This window comes from Chrysemys picta, chromosome 3 (genome assembly GCF_011386835.1).
Source record: "Chrysemys picta bellii isolate R12L10 chromosome 3, ASM1138683v2, whole genome shotgun sequence".
NCBI lineage: Eukaryota > Metazoa > Chordata > Testudines > Emydidae > Chrysemys > Chrysemys picta.
Window position 1 is genome coordinate 159,740,616 of NC_088793.1, and position 15,614 is coordinate 159,756,229.

A 15,614-nucleotide genomic window follows, 5' to 3' on the forward strand; every position below is an offset into this window, starting at 1 on the left:
AACATATATAATAAAGGCTAAAATAAATTGTTTCAGCCTAAATTGAAGTGGATTTGGTTCTCACCCAACAGGTTGACATTGGCATTTAAAATGGAACTCAAAATGCCTGTTTCACAGTATAATAAATTAATCTACTTTCCAAGTTTAGCAGAGTTACACTTTAGATGACATTAATTTTCTGCATAAAATAGTTTCTTACTTTGCCAAAGAAAACAATTAAAAAAAAATCACAATATTAATAAAATTCACCACTTGTTCTCTCACCTTTTTCTTGGCTTTGAATATTCCACCGACAGACCACCCCAGACTCTTCATATATTCCATATTTAATAATATAATGTAATAATATAATATAATTCAATCAGATTTCCAACTCATTTAAAGAAGCTAGACTGTAATAAGAAAAGCTCTTAACAGTCACACCTAGAGGTTATGGTGACAGAGCTATGCCAGTAACTCAGGTGATTTATAAGTAGCATCATTGTGACATCAGAAGTAGCAACCAATCAATCTTTCCTCTGCAATTTGCTCAGTAACTCAGGTGATTCATAAGTAGCATCATTGTGACATCAGAAGTAGCAACCAATCAATCTTTCCTCTGCAATTTGCTATCAGTCACTGAAGTGGAGAGGGCCTAGTCACAGGTCAAAAGTTCTCATTGTTAAATTACTTGAACATCTGTATACAAACATGGTAATAACACTGGATTGGCTCAATGTCCCTGGCCTCAACCTACTCCCAGCCAAGACCGTCTCTCGATGTGCTCCTCACAGAGGTAGCAAAGAACAGCCCTTACTGTACCTCTCCAGAGGGAAATTCTTAACCCCCATTCATCTGATGGTATAATCTTCAGCATCCTGTAGATAGGGTGTAACATTCTTAAGTAGGCAGCAGAATCTGCATGCATCCATTAAAACCCTGACAGCAAAGGGTAGGTGACAACTATCACATCTACAGAAGACACATGTGGAGGTCCCTTTCTCCACGGCAACATAACTTCTTTCATCTAAGTGTGTATGGAGGGGCACAAAGGGGATGGGAAAAGAGTTAAGCTAAAGATAAATATGAAGAATCATGGAATCCATGACTTGCATGAGCTACAATGTTCTACCAAATGCACAGGAAAATTGTGGAGCTGCAGCAATTGGCAGAGGCCAAAACATTCAGCTGGACTTCCCCATGTTCTCAGGAATTCCTGTAGCCCCTCAGAGTTTCTCCACTAATCTCAACTCAGAGTGCCTGCAAAGTTCAGAAGCTCCACCAGAACCTGCAGTCCTCCTGGTAACAACAGAACCTGAGGAATACAGACTGGTTAACCCCTATCGTACTTCTAAGCACTACAATCTTCCCTGTTACTTAGCTCCCCCATTGTTCTCTGCATAACACCGGGGACTTTCTGCCAGCTTTCTTTCTTTGCATGGAAAAGATTTCAAAATGTCTTAAAAAAATAATCAAGAAAATCCCCAGGCAGAAACCAAACCAAACAAATCATTAACATCTGTGAGTAAAGTTGACAGTACATGTAAGTGTTTTTTTAAATTCATAATAATGCTGCAGTTATTAAAAACAAACAAAATCAAGCATTAGAAACCAAGGTAATTCAGAGTTAAGATCAAAATAAAAGACAGCCTAACATTTGAAAGTAGGCAAGTCCCTCTGCTCCTAAAGCAGGGGTGGGCAAATTTTTTGGCCCGAGGACCACATCGGGGTGCAAAACTGTATGGAGGGTCGGGTAGGGAAGACTGTGCCTCCCCAAACAGCCTAGCTGCTTTACGTATTTCCACAACAGAAATATATCAGCCATGATTCCTAAGCTCTGTAGAATAAATACTGAATGAAGCAGGAGAATCCATATTAACCACTTATTAAACAGGCCCTCACACAGTCATCTATGCACCTAACTGGATGAAGATCTAAAAGATTTCATCCTTTGCAAATTAACATGCCAAAGCACGTCTGACATTCAACATAGAGAGCATAGCAGCAGCCTTAGAAGCGGGTGGTTCAGAGAAAAATAGAGGGAGATGAATCTGCTAGTTCAGATGTAAGTCTGTGACAACTGTCAGTAGGAACACAGGATGTGTCCTAAAGACGCTTTGTCCGGACATAAGGTAGCATAAGTTGGGCTTTGAGCAGGGAGTTGGACTAGATGACCACCTGAGGTCCCTTCCAACCCTGATATTCTATGATTATATGACCCAGGGCCTGAAGCTAGTCTCATTGCTTTACCCATTAAGTACATCTGGAGCAGGGCTTCTCTAGATTTGCAGGTCCTGCAAGTGAAGGACTTGCAAATAGAACATTTTCCAGAGATATTCCCCCAGACAAAATAAATATTTTAAATGCCAAACATTAAAGGGTATAGTGCCCTTGTTTGATGGGCAGTATGTAAATCCAGGGGACTTAGAAGAAGCCATCCTGGCACCAGAAAGAAATAGCTATTCTGGTTAAAAAAGCAAAATGCCAATGGGCAACAACTAACTATCCCTATCTATACGATGCACAAATTTGAAAAGAGCCAGTTATTTTGTTAGCACTGCTCACTGCCCATGTTCTTCTTGAAGCCAGGAGGCATGAGAGCAACTGAGTGGTGGCTGGCCTGCTCCACCCTTTTATGCACTCGGTGCAGGACATGAGGCTGCTCAAGGTGCATGAGACTCTGAACATGGGTGAGTGGGGTACATTGCACACCGTCAGCAAACTGTGCATATGGATAAGCACTCGAAGGGGTAAAAGTTACAAAGGGATGGCAGTGGTCTGTTCACTAAACCGATAATACACTGGCTTTTACAAATTGTCCTAGAGCCAGTACAAAAAGCCCTTGATCAAAACACCAGTTCAGTATGGAGACCTAATCTTGCAAACTCTTATGTGAAGGACTTGAAAACAGCACATTTTCCAGGAAGAAAGATTAGAGGCTAGAGTCACTGACGAGGCAGAGTTGAGGTGGTTTGAGAGCCTTAATGATACATTTCCAAATTTTTAAATGTTGGGTTGCGATTTACGTTTAACTTAAAAATACAGGAAATTCAAAGTTAATACTTGTTAGTTTTAATTACTACAAATTTATTGTAAGGGACTCTCATTCTTAACTCGAGTTTACCCAAGTATTTAGCCTGCGATAGTTTAGAATCCAAATAACTTTCCCGTGAATTTATGGTAGTTTAGGCTGAAAATGTTAAACTATATGACAGTGTCCCTTTAAGGTCACAATTGGCCACCAGGTGTCATTCTTGCTCTATGTAATATTATTGGTAGGGACTACAGTCCATTTTGGTCAATTTTACCATCAGAGGATTTTAAAAACCATAAATTTCATGATTTCAGCTATTTAAATCTGAAATGTCACAGTGTTGTAATTGTAGGGTCCTGATCCAAAAAGGTGGTGGTGGGGGGGAGGAGTCACACTATTATTGTGGGAGGGGGCGTTTGCGGTGCTGCTACTCTTACCACTGTGCTGCTGCTGGTGGCGGCGCCGCCTTCAAGCTGGGAGGCCGGAGAGTGGCAGCTGCTCGCTGGTAGCCCAGCTTTGAAGGCAGAGCTACTGTCAGCAGCAGCACAGAAGTAAGGATGGCATGGTATGGTATTGTCACCCTTACTTCTGCGCTGTTGCAGGTGGGGCACTGCCTTCAGAACTGGGTGCCTGGCCAACTGGCACTGCTCTCCGGCTGCCCAGCTCTGAAGGCAGCACAGAAGTAAGGACCCTCAATTTGAGAAACACTGGTCTCCCCCATGAAATCTGTATAGAATAGGGTAAAAGTACACAAATGACCAGATTTCATGGTCCGTGATGCGTTTTTCATGGCTGTGAATTTGGTAGGGCCCTACTGGAGAAGATGTTCCAGATCTTCAGTGAATCATGCTCAAAGGCATGAGGCTGCAAGATGCTAAGTACCTGCTAAGAAGTGCTTGGACCCTTGCAGAAAATGGCAAGCTAATTAAGAACTTAAGGTTGTCCAACATAATGCATACTTTCAATTCATCATCCTCAGGATGTTCTAAGAAACATTATTCAAGTATCTTCAATCTTGTAAATATGACTGAATGTTTGACACACACTACTGCTAACAATCATTATAAAAGCAGCCAGAAGAGGCCTGGTGCAACATGGTACAGTGCCTGGGCAGTACCTTGATCATGTTGTGCTGTCATTCTATTCAATTCATCTCTAATTTTGTGCAAAACAGAATCTTTTTTCTGTGAATTCCAATTTTGTTTTCTCCGGCTGGAGTTGAATTTCTTGAAGTTTGTTCATATGGAATTTCTTTTCTTTTTCTTGATCTTGTAGCAGATGTTCCAGTTCTTGAACTCTAAAGTTTAATTCTTAATTTAAAAGAAAAAGGATTAATATGATGCCTTCTACTTAAAAAGGTATTTACTGTATTAGTACTTTAAAGCAGCCTACACATTCTAATTAGTCTATATCCCTGTCAACACACCATATTTATCCATGCTTTGGAGTGGGTGAACTAATGCAGTGAGATTCTTAATCAATAATTGATCAGCAATTCATTTGAGCAGCTGGGTCAGCAGCAGCAGCATTTATTTTTGATTTTTGTCCTCCCTCTACCCCTTCAACAGCTGTTCACACCCCTGCCTCATTGCCCTTGCATTTCACTTTTAGACCTGCATAACCTCACAGAGCATGTCCTTCTCTGTGCGCTTCCTCTTGGCTCTGACAGTGACCAGACAGCTGTGGAGGTGTTAGGGAGAATCTTGAGGAGAGCCCCACTATCAAGGTTAGTGATAAACACAGAACTGTTAGGTGGAGAGGAAGGGAGGCAGCCTTCCCTGACATAACTGTCGCAGCTACTCAGATTTTCCCACCCTGTACAGCATATCTATGTGGATTGCCTCCAAATTACTAAGGCATAATCAGGGCCAGCTTTAGGCCGATTCAGCCGATTCGGCTGAATTGGGCCCCGCGCCTAAGAGGGCCCGCAGCTGTCCACTCCGCCCCAGCTCACTTCCCCTCCTCTCCTCCCCTGAATGCTCCGCCCCCTGTTCCTCCCCCTCCCCTGCTTCCCGCAAATCAGATGTTCACGGGAAGTCTGAAAAGAAGCAGGGGCAGGCGGCGGCAGCAACAGGTAAGGGGGGGAAGGGGGCGCGAGGAGGGCTCCTGGGAGGCACGGCCCAGTCCGGCCCCAGCCCCGGCGGCTCTGGCTCCAGCCCAGCACGGACCCCAGCCGAGTGCGCCGGCCCGGCCCCATGGCGCCAGCCCGGCCCTGGCGCCGGCCGAGCACCCCCAGCCCCGGCCCGAGCGGCTCCGGCTCCGGCTCCGGCCAAGCGGCTCTGGCTCTGGCTCCGGCCCAGCTCGGGCCCCGGGGCAGAGGCCCTAGTTCCGGCCGAGCACCCCCAGCATGGCCCCACGGCTCCAGCCCTGGCCGAGCACCCCCGGCCCCGGTTCGGACCCCGGGGCGCCGACGCGGCCCTGGCCTGAACACCTCAGGCCCCGGCCCCGGCGGCTCTGGCTCAGGCCCCGGGGCGCCGGCCCTGGCCCCAGCCGAGCGGTGCCGGCCAAGCATCCCCGGGCCGGCTCGGGACCCACGGCTCCGACCCCAGCCGAGCACCCCTAGCCCGGCTCGGGCCCTGGGGCGCTGGCCCGAGCGGCCCCGGCCCGAGCTCCTCCGGCCCCAGCGGCTCTGGCTCGGGCCCCAGGGCACCGGCCGCGTCCCCAACCGAGCGCCGGCCGCGTCCCCAACCGAGCGCGACGGCTCGGCCCCGGGCCAAGCGACTCCGGCCCGGCCCCGGCGGCTCCGGCCCGGACCCAAACCCCGCGACCCCAGCCCGAGTGGGGCCCGATTCCTGGGGGCGGGCCCCGCTCTTGCTAAGGCCGGCCCTGGGCATAATGAGTGCTAGACCTTACATGAAGAGTAGATCAGGATTTCTTAACCCAATGCCTTGGGGAGGGGATGGGGTTCATTCTGATATAGAAAAAGGATAGTATTTCATCAAGACAACTGCACTTATTTCAGGAAGTCATGCTCCTTGATGAGCCCAAAGTGACAAAGAAAGAGCTGTTTAAGAGGTCTTAGTCTGCCCATGGAAGTATGCAGTCATGCTGTTTTCTGCAACGATCCCCCTCAGAGGTCCTGGAAAAGTGCCATATCACGGTGGGCTAGCCATAGCGTATCTTCAACATAATGTTTGGGCAAGTCTTACATACTACTCACTGAAAAAAAGTTCTGTGAAATTGTGCCCACAAACCAGAAAGCTTTGTCTGTACCTCAAAGTACCGCAAGACACCAACTGATGGAGTGCCAACTCATGTGTGTTTACTTGCTTCCGTTCTCAGCCTCTGCTATTGATGCAGTTAGAACCTTCCCAGTAAAAATCGTTTTCAGTCGTTTATTTAATGCGATAATCACTTTCACCTACCATAATCTCCCTTCACCCAAGGAGGAAACATATTGGTGCATGTCATGGCTAGGTATGAAATAGCCCCTGGCTGTCACCCGCCTTGCTGTATCCCTCCTTGTTGTCCCCCTCCTGGTCAGGGCCAGATACCTCTTGTTCATCCATTGCTCCAGGGAGGGATTTCTTTCTCCTCACCAGAACACACAGAGTATCTACAGAGTTAAAAGGAGGAGGTAAGGTCCTTCCAGAATATAGCACCCAGCTCACTATGAGAGAGGTCATGTAATATGTAGCAGGGAACAGGAACAGGTGTCGCTGTGAAGAAACACGCTGGCATATAAAAGTGAGGTAAGGACAACTTCCAGGTCGCTGCATCCAGGGCCGGCTCTAGGATTTTTGCCACCCAAAGCAAAAACAATTTTGGCCATCCCCCCGTTCTTTAATTACCCCACCCCCGGCCCCGCCTCAACTCCGCCCGTTCCCCAAATCTCCAGCCCTGCCTCCTCCCCCCAGGCTCTCAAGCCTAGGAGGGAGGGAGGGGGAGAAGCGGCGCCCACGCCGCAGCCTCTCGGAGTCTCCCCCCATCCCAGGTTTGAGAGCCTGGGAGGGAGGGGGGGGACTCTGAGTGGCCGTGGCGCGGGCGCCACTTCTCCCCGTCCCTCCCAGGCTCTCAAGCCTGGGACGAAGGGGGAGCAGTGGCGCGCGAAACGGCCACTCAGGATCTCCCCCTCCCTCCCAGGTTTGAGAGCCTGGGAGGGAGGGGAAGACTCCGAGTGGCCGCGGCGCGGGCGCCGCTTCTCCCGCTGCCTCCCTGGCTCCCAAGCCTGGGAGGGAGGGGGAGCAGCGGCACGCGAAACGGCCGCTCGGGATCTCCCCCTCCCTCCCAGGTTTGAGAGACTGGGAGGGAGGGGAGACCCCGAGCCGCAGCGGCGCGCGAAACAGCTGATTCGCGCGCCGCTGCTCCCCCTCCCTCCCAGAGAGCCTGGGAGGGAGGGCGAGTAGCGGCACGCGAATCAGCTGTTTCGAGTGCCGTGGCAGCAGCAGCGGAGGTGAGCTAGGGCGGCCGGGACACATTTTTAGGGACGGCATTCTGGTGCCAGCCATGCCGCCCCTAAAAATGTGCTGCCCCAAGCACCAGCTTGTTTTGCTGGTGCCTAGAGCCGGCCCTGCCCCTCTCCTGCTCTCTCATTAACAATAAAAGCTCTAGTTGACCTTTCACTCCTAAAGCTACTGAAAACTTGATGAAACTGTAAGTTGATCACGTTGTTGGTCTTTGTAACTTCTTATAGGTTTAGGAGAAAGATGTGCTCTGTAGTGAACTCAGCAGTCCCTGTCATAGCTGCTTGGTCTATTTGCCAGCACTTGCAGAGGCACTATCTGATGAAACAAGGCAGTGTGACAGACAAGGAACTGATATATATTAATTTATGAATATTGATATGGAATAATGGTTTGAATATTGTAAATGACCTAGTCAATCAGGTAGAATGATTGTATAACTATGTTGGGTTATTAGAATTACCTGTATGGATCTAACTTAATAGGGGGTAGTGGGAAAAGCAAACAAGAAAGCAACCCAATATATCTAGATAAGAACACACCACCAGCACACATTTTAAACTCTGCAACAAACTATCATCTCCAAAGATGCTGTCTCCATCAAGTTGCAAGCCTTTTTTTGCCAACGCTAGGAGCCTTGAAATGAAATAAACACTAAAGAGTTTAAAAGTACTTCTCACGGAAAGAAAGGAGTGTCAGCAGCTGTTTAGGAAGACAGGTAGAGAGAGAAAGATGCTGTAGAGGGATCCTAAAGAAGTTTTCCTTCCCAGATCCAGGGAATGGTAAGACTTAGGGAAAAGCCAGTAATGCTTTCAGTATATTTGTTGTTTTAAGAGCCATTTTCTCTTAAATGTTTTTGTTCAAAATAAATAATACTTTGCTCTAAGGAGGCTGTTCACTCCCAGTCACTGCTGTCATTGCTCGTGGAGAGAACAAAACTTCAGAGACTGAGCCTAAGTCAGACCTGCTGAGGTCTGGTTAATGCCTGGGGACTGCAGCCAGGGCCGGCTCTAGGCACCAGGCACCCAAGCACATGCTTGGGGTGGCACCTGGTAAGGGGCGGCGGGGGGAGCGCGACGCGGCATTCCGTGGTGGGGGGCGCGCTCCGGCAGCGCAGCGCTGGGGGGACGGGCTCCGGTTGCGCAGGGCTCGGCGAGGGGGCGGCGCGGGTGCGGCGCTGGAGGGGGGTTCCGGCGGAGCTTGGTGGGGGGGCGGGGGCGGGCTCCGGCAGCACGGGGCTCGGCGCTGGGGGACAGCGCGGGGCTTGGCGCTCGGGGGGGGTGCAGCGTGGGCGCGGCCCTGGAGGGGGTTTCCGGCGGCGCTTGGCAAGGGGCGGGGGTGGGCTCCGGCGGCGGGTGGCGTCGCGGGGCTCGGCGCTCGGGGGGGGTTCCGGCGGCGCTCGGCGCGGGGGGGGGTGGGCTCCGGCACTCGGTGGGGGGGGCGACTCGGGGGGGGCGGCACTCTGGGGGGGGGTTCCAGTGGCGTTCGGCGGGGGGCGGCGCGGCGCTCGGCTGGGGGGGGGCGGCACGGCCCGGCGCTCGGCGGGGGGGTCTGGGGGACGGTGCTTTTTTTTGCTGCTTGGGGCAGCAAAAAAGCTAGAGCCGGCCCTGACTGCAGCCAAGGCCCAGTCTCGGAGTGGGAGAATTGCATGACTCCACTCAAAGCCAGGTGACAGCTGGAGGCCTAAAAGCATGAAGGGGATGCACTCGACAAGACCAGAGGTCAGGGATGCAGTTTGCCTGGGAACTGTGACAGAAAGCGTAAGCTGTATTAGGCTAGCAGGGTTAGGGAGAAATACAGCTTTCTGTCTGATGTAAACAGTAATCTTCATTGAGGTAGTAAAGAACTCCCCGTAGCTTCATTACAGCTGAGTCCTGTCTCTTCTTTTACACGAGGGATGCTCCAGGCCCAAATAGAAACACCAAATCCAGTTCTCCTTGAATCCTGAGGAAGTCCCAGTTTGGGTCTACATCTGAAAATAACTGTTCTAGCCAGGAACGGCGCTAATGGAGGAACATGAGAGTGTCCAACAACCCAATCCCAAATATGTATCTATAGGGGGATGTGACAGGGAGGCATCACACCCTCTACATTATAAAGTTTGCTGCCACATCAGTGATTGTGTTGGTACACTTAGAAATCCTCCAGAGGGAAACAAAATCAGTTACCAGTTTTGTGCATTCCAGATTTTTGTATAGATTTATATTTGTTGTATTGTCCAGAACCACTGTTCTACAAACAAAGCTCAGGACCTTGTGTTTATTTGTGGCCTGCTCCTCTCTGCATAGTAGGCCCCTGTTGACACACAAACTTTCCAGTGGAAAGAGGGGGGGAAATGAAGATGTTCCGTGTTATCAAGGGGCTTATAAAGGGGATGGGTGGAGAAGAGGAAATCAGAACTTTTACAGATGAAGTCTGCATCTGACCCACTAACCTCCTGTCTCACCACACTCAGCACCTTGTTTAACTTGCAATCCTGGATTAAGCTCTTACCCTCTGTAACACACTGCTGGGGATACGCAGAACTGTGAGTCACTGTGTTACCTCTCTGCCTGAGCAAGAATGAGAGTCACTGTGTTACCTCTCTGCCTGAGCAAGAATGAGTTTTGCTGGCAACTAGAGTGTGTGTCAGCTCCCTGCCACACCAGCCTGTCTTCCTCAGTAGCAAACTCCTCAAGGTTCGCCCAGCCCAGACCTTGCCTAGCAGATAACCATCAGTGAACTCCAGCCCCCCAAGCTCCTCAAAGATGTTTCTCTGCAATGCACAGCCCCTACCCCTGTTCATTCACAGAAGAGATTGTTTGCTGCTCTGTTAAAGAATCAGTACGTCACAGCTTATTAATTTAACTGAGGTAAATACTCCCTTCCCTTCAAACACAGCGCTGAATTGGTTTATAGTAAAAGTGAAAAGTTTATTAACAGAAGAGTATGGATTAAGTATATCAAGTAAAAGAGATAAAGGTAGAAATGGTTACAAGCAAATAAAAGTGAAAACACGCATTTAAAAGTCAAAAACTTAATCTAGCAAGATACAGTCTTTGTTCAAGATAGTTTCTCTTACCCCCAGTCTCCTTTCCAGCTTTTTACTGCCTGGCTTGTCCTGGCCAGGACCCATCACAGAGATCAGATCACTTGGTTTAATTGTCTCCTTAAGGTGCAGGATCAAGATGGAGAGTCTCTCTGTTCTTTCTATTCCCAAAGGGATGTCTTCGTTTTACAGGTCAGAAAGGTGTCCTGGGACTCAGTCACCTGTGTCCCTCTGGGGTGCAAGAGCCAGGTTAATTCTCGGTCTTTCAAGTTCAGTCTCAAGATAACCCCCACTGCTTTAGCTTGGTAGTTTTATTTATAGCTAATATGTAAAAACTGAGATAAACCCACATTCATTTGTCCAGGATGCACCTGTTTATCACCTTTACCTAGGCTAACCTGTCTTTGTCTTAAACTTCTAGTAACATTATACAGATGGAATTCTAACTTCACACAAAGTTAACACACACATTTTACAATGATATTGATAACCAGTGTGACTTTAGCTTTCAAATGAGATCTCACAAGGCATATTTTGTTCAAATATTATTGCAGTGGTGTGTAGGGTGAATACAGGGTGCCTTTGCTCACTCTCCATTGCTGAATTCCCTTGTCTGATATCACATTGTCTCTGGTATTGCTCACTTGCTCCTTCTTTCTCCTCTCACCATCCAGTCCTTCTGTGATTTCTAGTCCATTAGTGTCCATGACTTCTCCTCTGCTCTCCCCTCCTTCCTGCACCGTTGCCAGTTCTCACATTTTATCATGAATCTGGCAATATTTGGTGTTTTTCTTAAAGCTTCAGCTCCTGGAGTCAGGTGATTAGTATCTCAGCTTTCTAGCCTTCATGGTTGTGGGAAAAAATCTGAAAACTTAAAGGCTCAAAAACCAGAAGGCAAATAAAAACAAGATTTTATTTTTTTACCATTTCAAGATTTTAATGCATGGGATTGGTAATAGAGCTGGCCACTCTTCTTCATTGTCTGTCGTTGACTCTGTCTCCCATGGCAAGGTCTTCCACATCCCCAGCTCACCCCCCTCTATCCCTTGCTTATTTACATTAACATGAATGTTTTACTGGTACCTTGTGTCACAGTTCAGGGCAACTGCACCTATGTTTCTCCTCAGTGGTCTAGCACAACACCAACTCTTGGCTTTCAGCTCCCCAGCTGTTGTCTCTCTTGGGTGTAGACCTGTGTCTTTTTCCCTTCTGACCAGGGGATTTCCAAACTACACAATTCCTTGCTTTCAGAGGTTGCCCAAGGACACGTGCTTGCTTTCTCTTTAGAGACCGTTAAAATAGGTGTAATTGCTAGTTATAGGTACCATATGATTCTTTCTATGTAACCCTACTTTATATCTTAGGTTTCTTAAAGTAAAAAGTACTACAGAAAAAAACATATTAAAAATAATAAAGAATCTACATGCATGCTATTAAACCTACCAAAATTAACCCCATCCCTAATATGGATTCCAGCTGGCCCAGTCCTTCCAACCATACTCTAAGGCTTGGGGCCCTCCATGGATCAGGGGTCCTATCCACTTGCTGGATCAGAAAGAAGGCCCTGAGCCAGTTTAAAACCAGGCTATTTATCCAAAAACCCTTTCTTTGTCTGTTGGTCCTTGGACTAATACATTTGCCACCTAACTAGGGGGGTAGTTTCTCTGGAGATGTTACAACCTGAGTGAATTTGCCTAATCATCCCCTGCTGTTCTCCTACTTACCCTTCCCAGGGAAATACATACAATTCCAAAACAACACATACACAATTGCATTTTTAATACAATGAACTTCAGAGAAGTTAAAACTTCAATAGGTTTAACTTAATTCAGTAAAGTTTATTCAGGATATAATTGTCAGTCTGTCACACCTTGTCCTCCGCCTCTTCATTTGTTTGCTGTATGTACTTGTTTTTCATCATATGCTAAGATGTAAACTCTGGAGCAGGGACTGCCTTTTTAAATGACATGTATAACAGTATCTAACACAATTGGGGCATTATTCTTCAGAAAGGTCCCAATAATTCAGCCTGGAGTAAGTCTGACATAATTAGATGCAGTTCTCATGAATCTTCAGGTCAAATTCAGCAGTGACAGAAGTGGTGCCTTTAACACTAAATGGAGGCTTAAAGAGGAAGTGTAGGATAAAGCCACTGTTTACATCACTGTTTGCTCTACACAGGACAGAATCCTGTGCACACCAGGAAGACGTACCTTGTAAGAGCAGCAGAGCCTCTCTGAAGGGAGAGGGATCTAATCACAGCCACAGCAGACTTTCCTTTTTGCTTCCTTGCAAGTCTCCAGGGAGGAATGTAGGAAGCCCCCAGTACTAATAAAACACCTACTGCTTGAGGGCTGAATGGTGTGGAAAATATGCTGCTTTGTGTAAAAGAGTTCCACACTCCTGTTGAGGTTTCCTGTTCAATCTGCTACTTCTCCAATGCTCTACCCACAGACAAAGCAGTGCCAAACCCATTCTATGTTCTGCTATTCCCATCCTTCATTCATTCCCACCCTTTCCCACAGACATGGCATTGGAGCATGGGTCTCAGAGGGCAGGGGGAAGAAGAACTGAAATCATGTAATTATACATGTGTGTATCTTGGCAAGTGATACCCAACCCAAAATTAGAGACTGGCCCATTCCCTGGAATTCTGATCCAATTGGGAACTACCTTAGAATGCAGGGAGGTGTTCATACCTGGTTAAGGCTCATGTCTCTACACAAACATTAACTCTATAGATACTAGGACATGCACCAAAATAAGACCATGACAAGATACCACACGAATGAAATCAATCAACTAGGCTTGGGGTGAAGTAACTTTTGTTTTTACTAGGGCTGTCAAGTTATTAAAAAAATTAATTGTGATTAATTGTACCGTTAAACTATAATAAAATACCATTTATTTAAATACTTTGGATGTTTTCTACATTTTCAAATATATTGATTTCAATTACAATAGAGAATACAAAGTGTACAGTGCTCACTTTATATTTATTTTTATTACAAATATTTGCACTGTAAAAAACAAAGAAATAGTATTTTTCAGTTCACCTAATACAAGTACTGTAGTGCAATCTCTTTGTCATGAAAGTTGAACTTACAAATGTAAAGTTATGTAATAATAATAATAATTATTAATTATTATTATTATTATTTTAAATTAATGGAGATATCCTATCTCCTAGAACTGGAAGGGACCTTGAAAGGTCATCAAGTCCAGCCCCCGGCCTTCACTAGCAGGACCAAGTACTGATTTTGCCCCAGATCCCTAAGTGGCCCCCTTAAGAATTGAACTCAGAACTCTGGGTTTAGCAGGCCAATGCTCAAACCACTGAGCTATCCCTCCCCCCCAAAATACAAAAATACCTGCATTCAAAAATAAAACAATGTAAAACTGTAGAGCCTACAAGTCCACTCAGTCCTACTTCTTGTTCAGCCAATTGCTCAGACAAACAAGTTTGTTTACATTTGCACCTGAAAGTAAGAATAGACATTTGCATGGCACTGTTGTAGCTGGTGTCGCAAGATACTTACAGCCAGATGTGCTGAAGATTCATATGTCCCTTATTGCTTTGGCCACCATTCCAGGGGCCATCATGCATCCATGCTGATGACTGGTTCTGCTCAATAACGATCCAAAGCAGTGCGGACCGACACATGTTCATTTTCATCATCTGAGTCAGATGCCACCAGCAGAAGGTTGATTTTCTCTTTTGGTGATTTGGGTTCTGCAGTTTCCGCATCAGAGTTTTGCTTTTTTAAGACTTCTCAAAGCATGTTCCACACCTCGTCCCTCTTAGATTTTGGACGGCACTTCAGATTCTTAAACCTTGGGTCGACTGCTGTAGCTATCTTTAGAAATTTTACATTGGTACTTCTTTGCATTTTGTCAAATTTTCAGTGAAAGTGTTCTTAAAATGAACAACATGTGCTGGGTCATCATCCAAGACTGCTATCACAGAAATATATGGCAGAATGTGAGTAAAACAGAGCAGGAGGTATACAATTCTCCCCCAAGGAGTTCAGTCACAAATTTAATTAACGCATTATTTTTTTAATGAGCGTCATCAGCATGGAAGCATGTCCTCTGGAATGGTGGCCGAAGCATGAAGAGGCATACGATTCTTTAGCGCATCTGGCACAAATATCTTGTGACGCCAGCTACAACAGTGCCATGCGAATGCCTGGTCTCACTTTGAGATGACATTGTAAGTGGGCAGCATTATTTCTCATAAGTGTAAACAAACTTGTTTCTCTTAGCGATTGGCTGAACAAGAAGTAGGACTGAGTGGACTTGTAGCCTCTGAAGTTTTACATTGTTTTGTTTTTGAGTGCAGTTATGTAACAAAAAAAAATCTACATTTTTAAGTTGTACTTTCATGATAAAGAGATTGCATTATGATACTTGTATGAGGTGAATTGAAAAATACTATTTCTTTTGTTTATCATTTTTACTGTGCAAATATTTGTAATAAAAATAATATAAAGTGAGCACTGTACACTTTGTATTCTGTGTTGTAATTGAAATTGATATATTTGAAAATGTAGAAAACGTCCAAAATATTTAATAAATTCCAGTTGGTATTCTATTGTTTAACAATGCGTTAAATCACGATTAATTTTTTGAGTTAATCACATGAGTTGACTGCGATTAATCGACAGCCCTAGTTTTTATACAAAAGGATCCATTCCTTTAGCAACTTACGGTCTAGGAATAGAACAATAAAAACTAAAAATACAAGAACATGGGAATCCATAAAGTGACTATTAGTTTTCTTAGTGTTCACTCATTCACTTAAAACAAAAAGGTAAGTTTTACATCATTCTTATTTTGATTAGGAAGCATCTGTTGCTACCCAGAATAGACTATGATTCAGCAGGCTGCTTTAGATATCCTAGCATATCAAATTCCATTGCATAGTCCCAAACGGATGTTTTCCACTTTCAAAAGTAACCATCTAATGTCAAGTCCATGATTCACACATCAGAATGTAAGGGCTCCAGTTCATTGCTCATAAACATAGGGAACCAGGTGGCAGATGCGCCATCAACCTCCTTAGCTCACATTGTAAAGAGTCAGATGTTACAGAAGGCAGCATTAAATCTTCACCATCTCCTTTCTACCTTTCTCCATCACAGAGCTATTTTGGCTCTATCTAGCTGGC

At 46.2% G+C, this 15,614-nt stretch overlaps 1 protein-coding gene across 3 annotated transcripts in view; it reads right to left on the reverse strand.

Annotated features, from left to right (window-relative positions):
* LOC135982679 (centromere protein F-like) overlaps positions 1-4,260 on the reverse strand; it is a 29,287-nt gene extending 25,027 nt beyond the window's left edge. The window contains exon 1 of one of the 3 annotated variants that reach the window (XM_065590633.1): positions 4,131-4,260. In XM_065590633.1, coding sequence (XP_065446705.1) covers positions 4,131-4,139 — 9 coding nt within the window. In that variant the 5' untranslated portion in view covers positions 4,140-4,260. Of the gene's footprint in view, positions 1-264; positions 771-4,130 lie in introns of those variants that run through there. The other 2 variants (XM_065590634.1, XM_065590632.1) reach the window with 2 other exon arrangements.
* Positions 4,261-15,614: the final 11,354 nt, after the last annotated feature.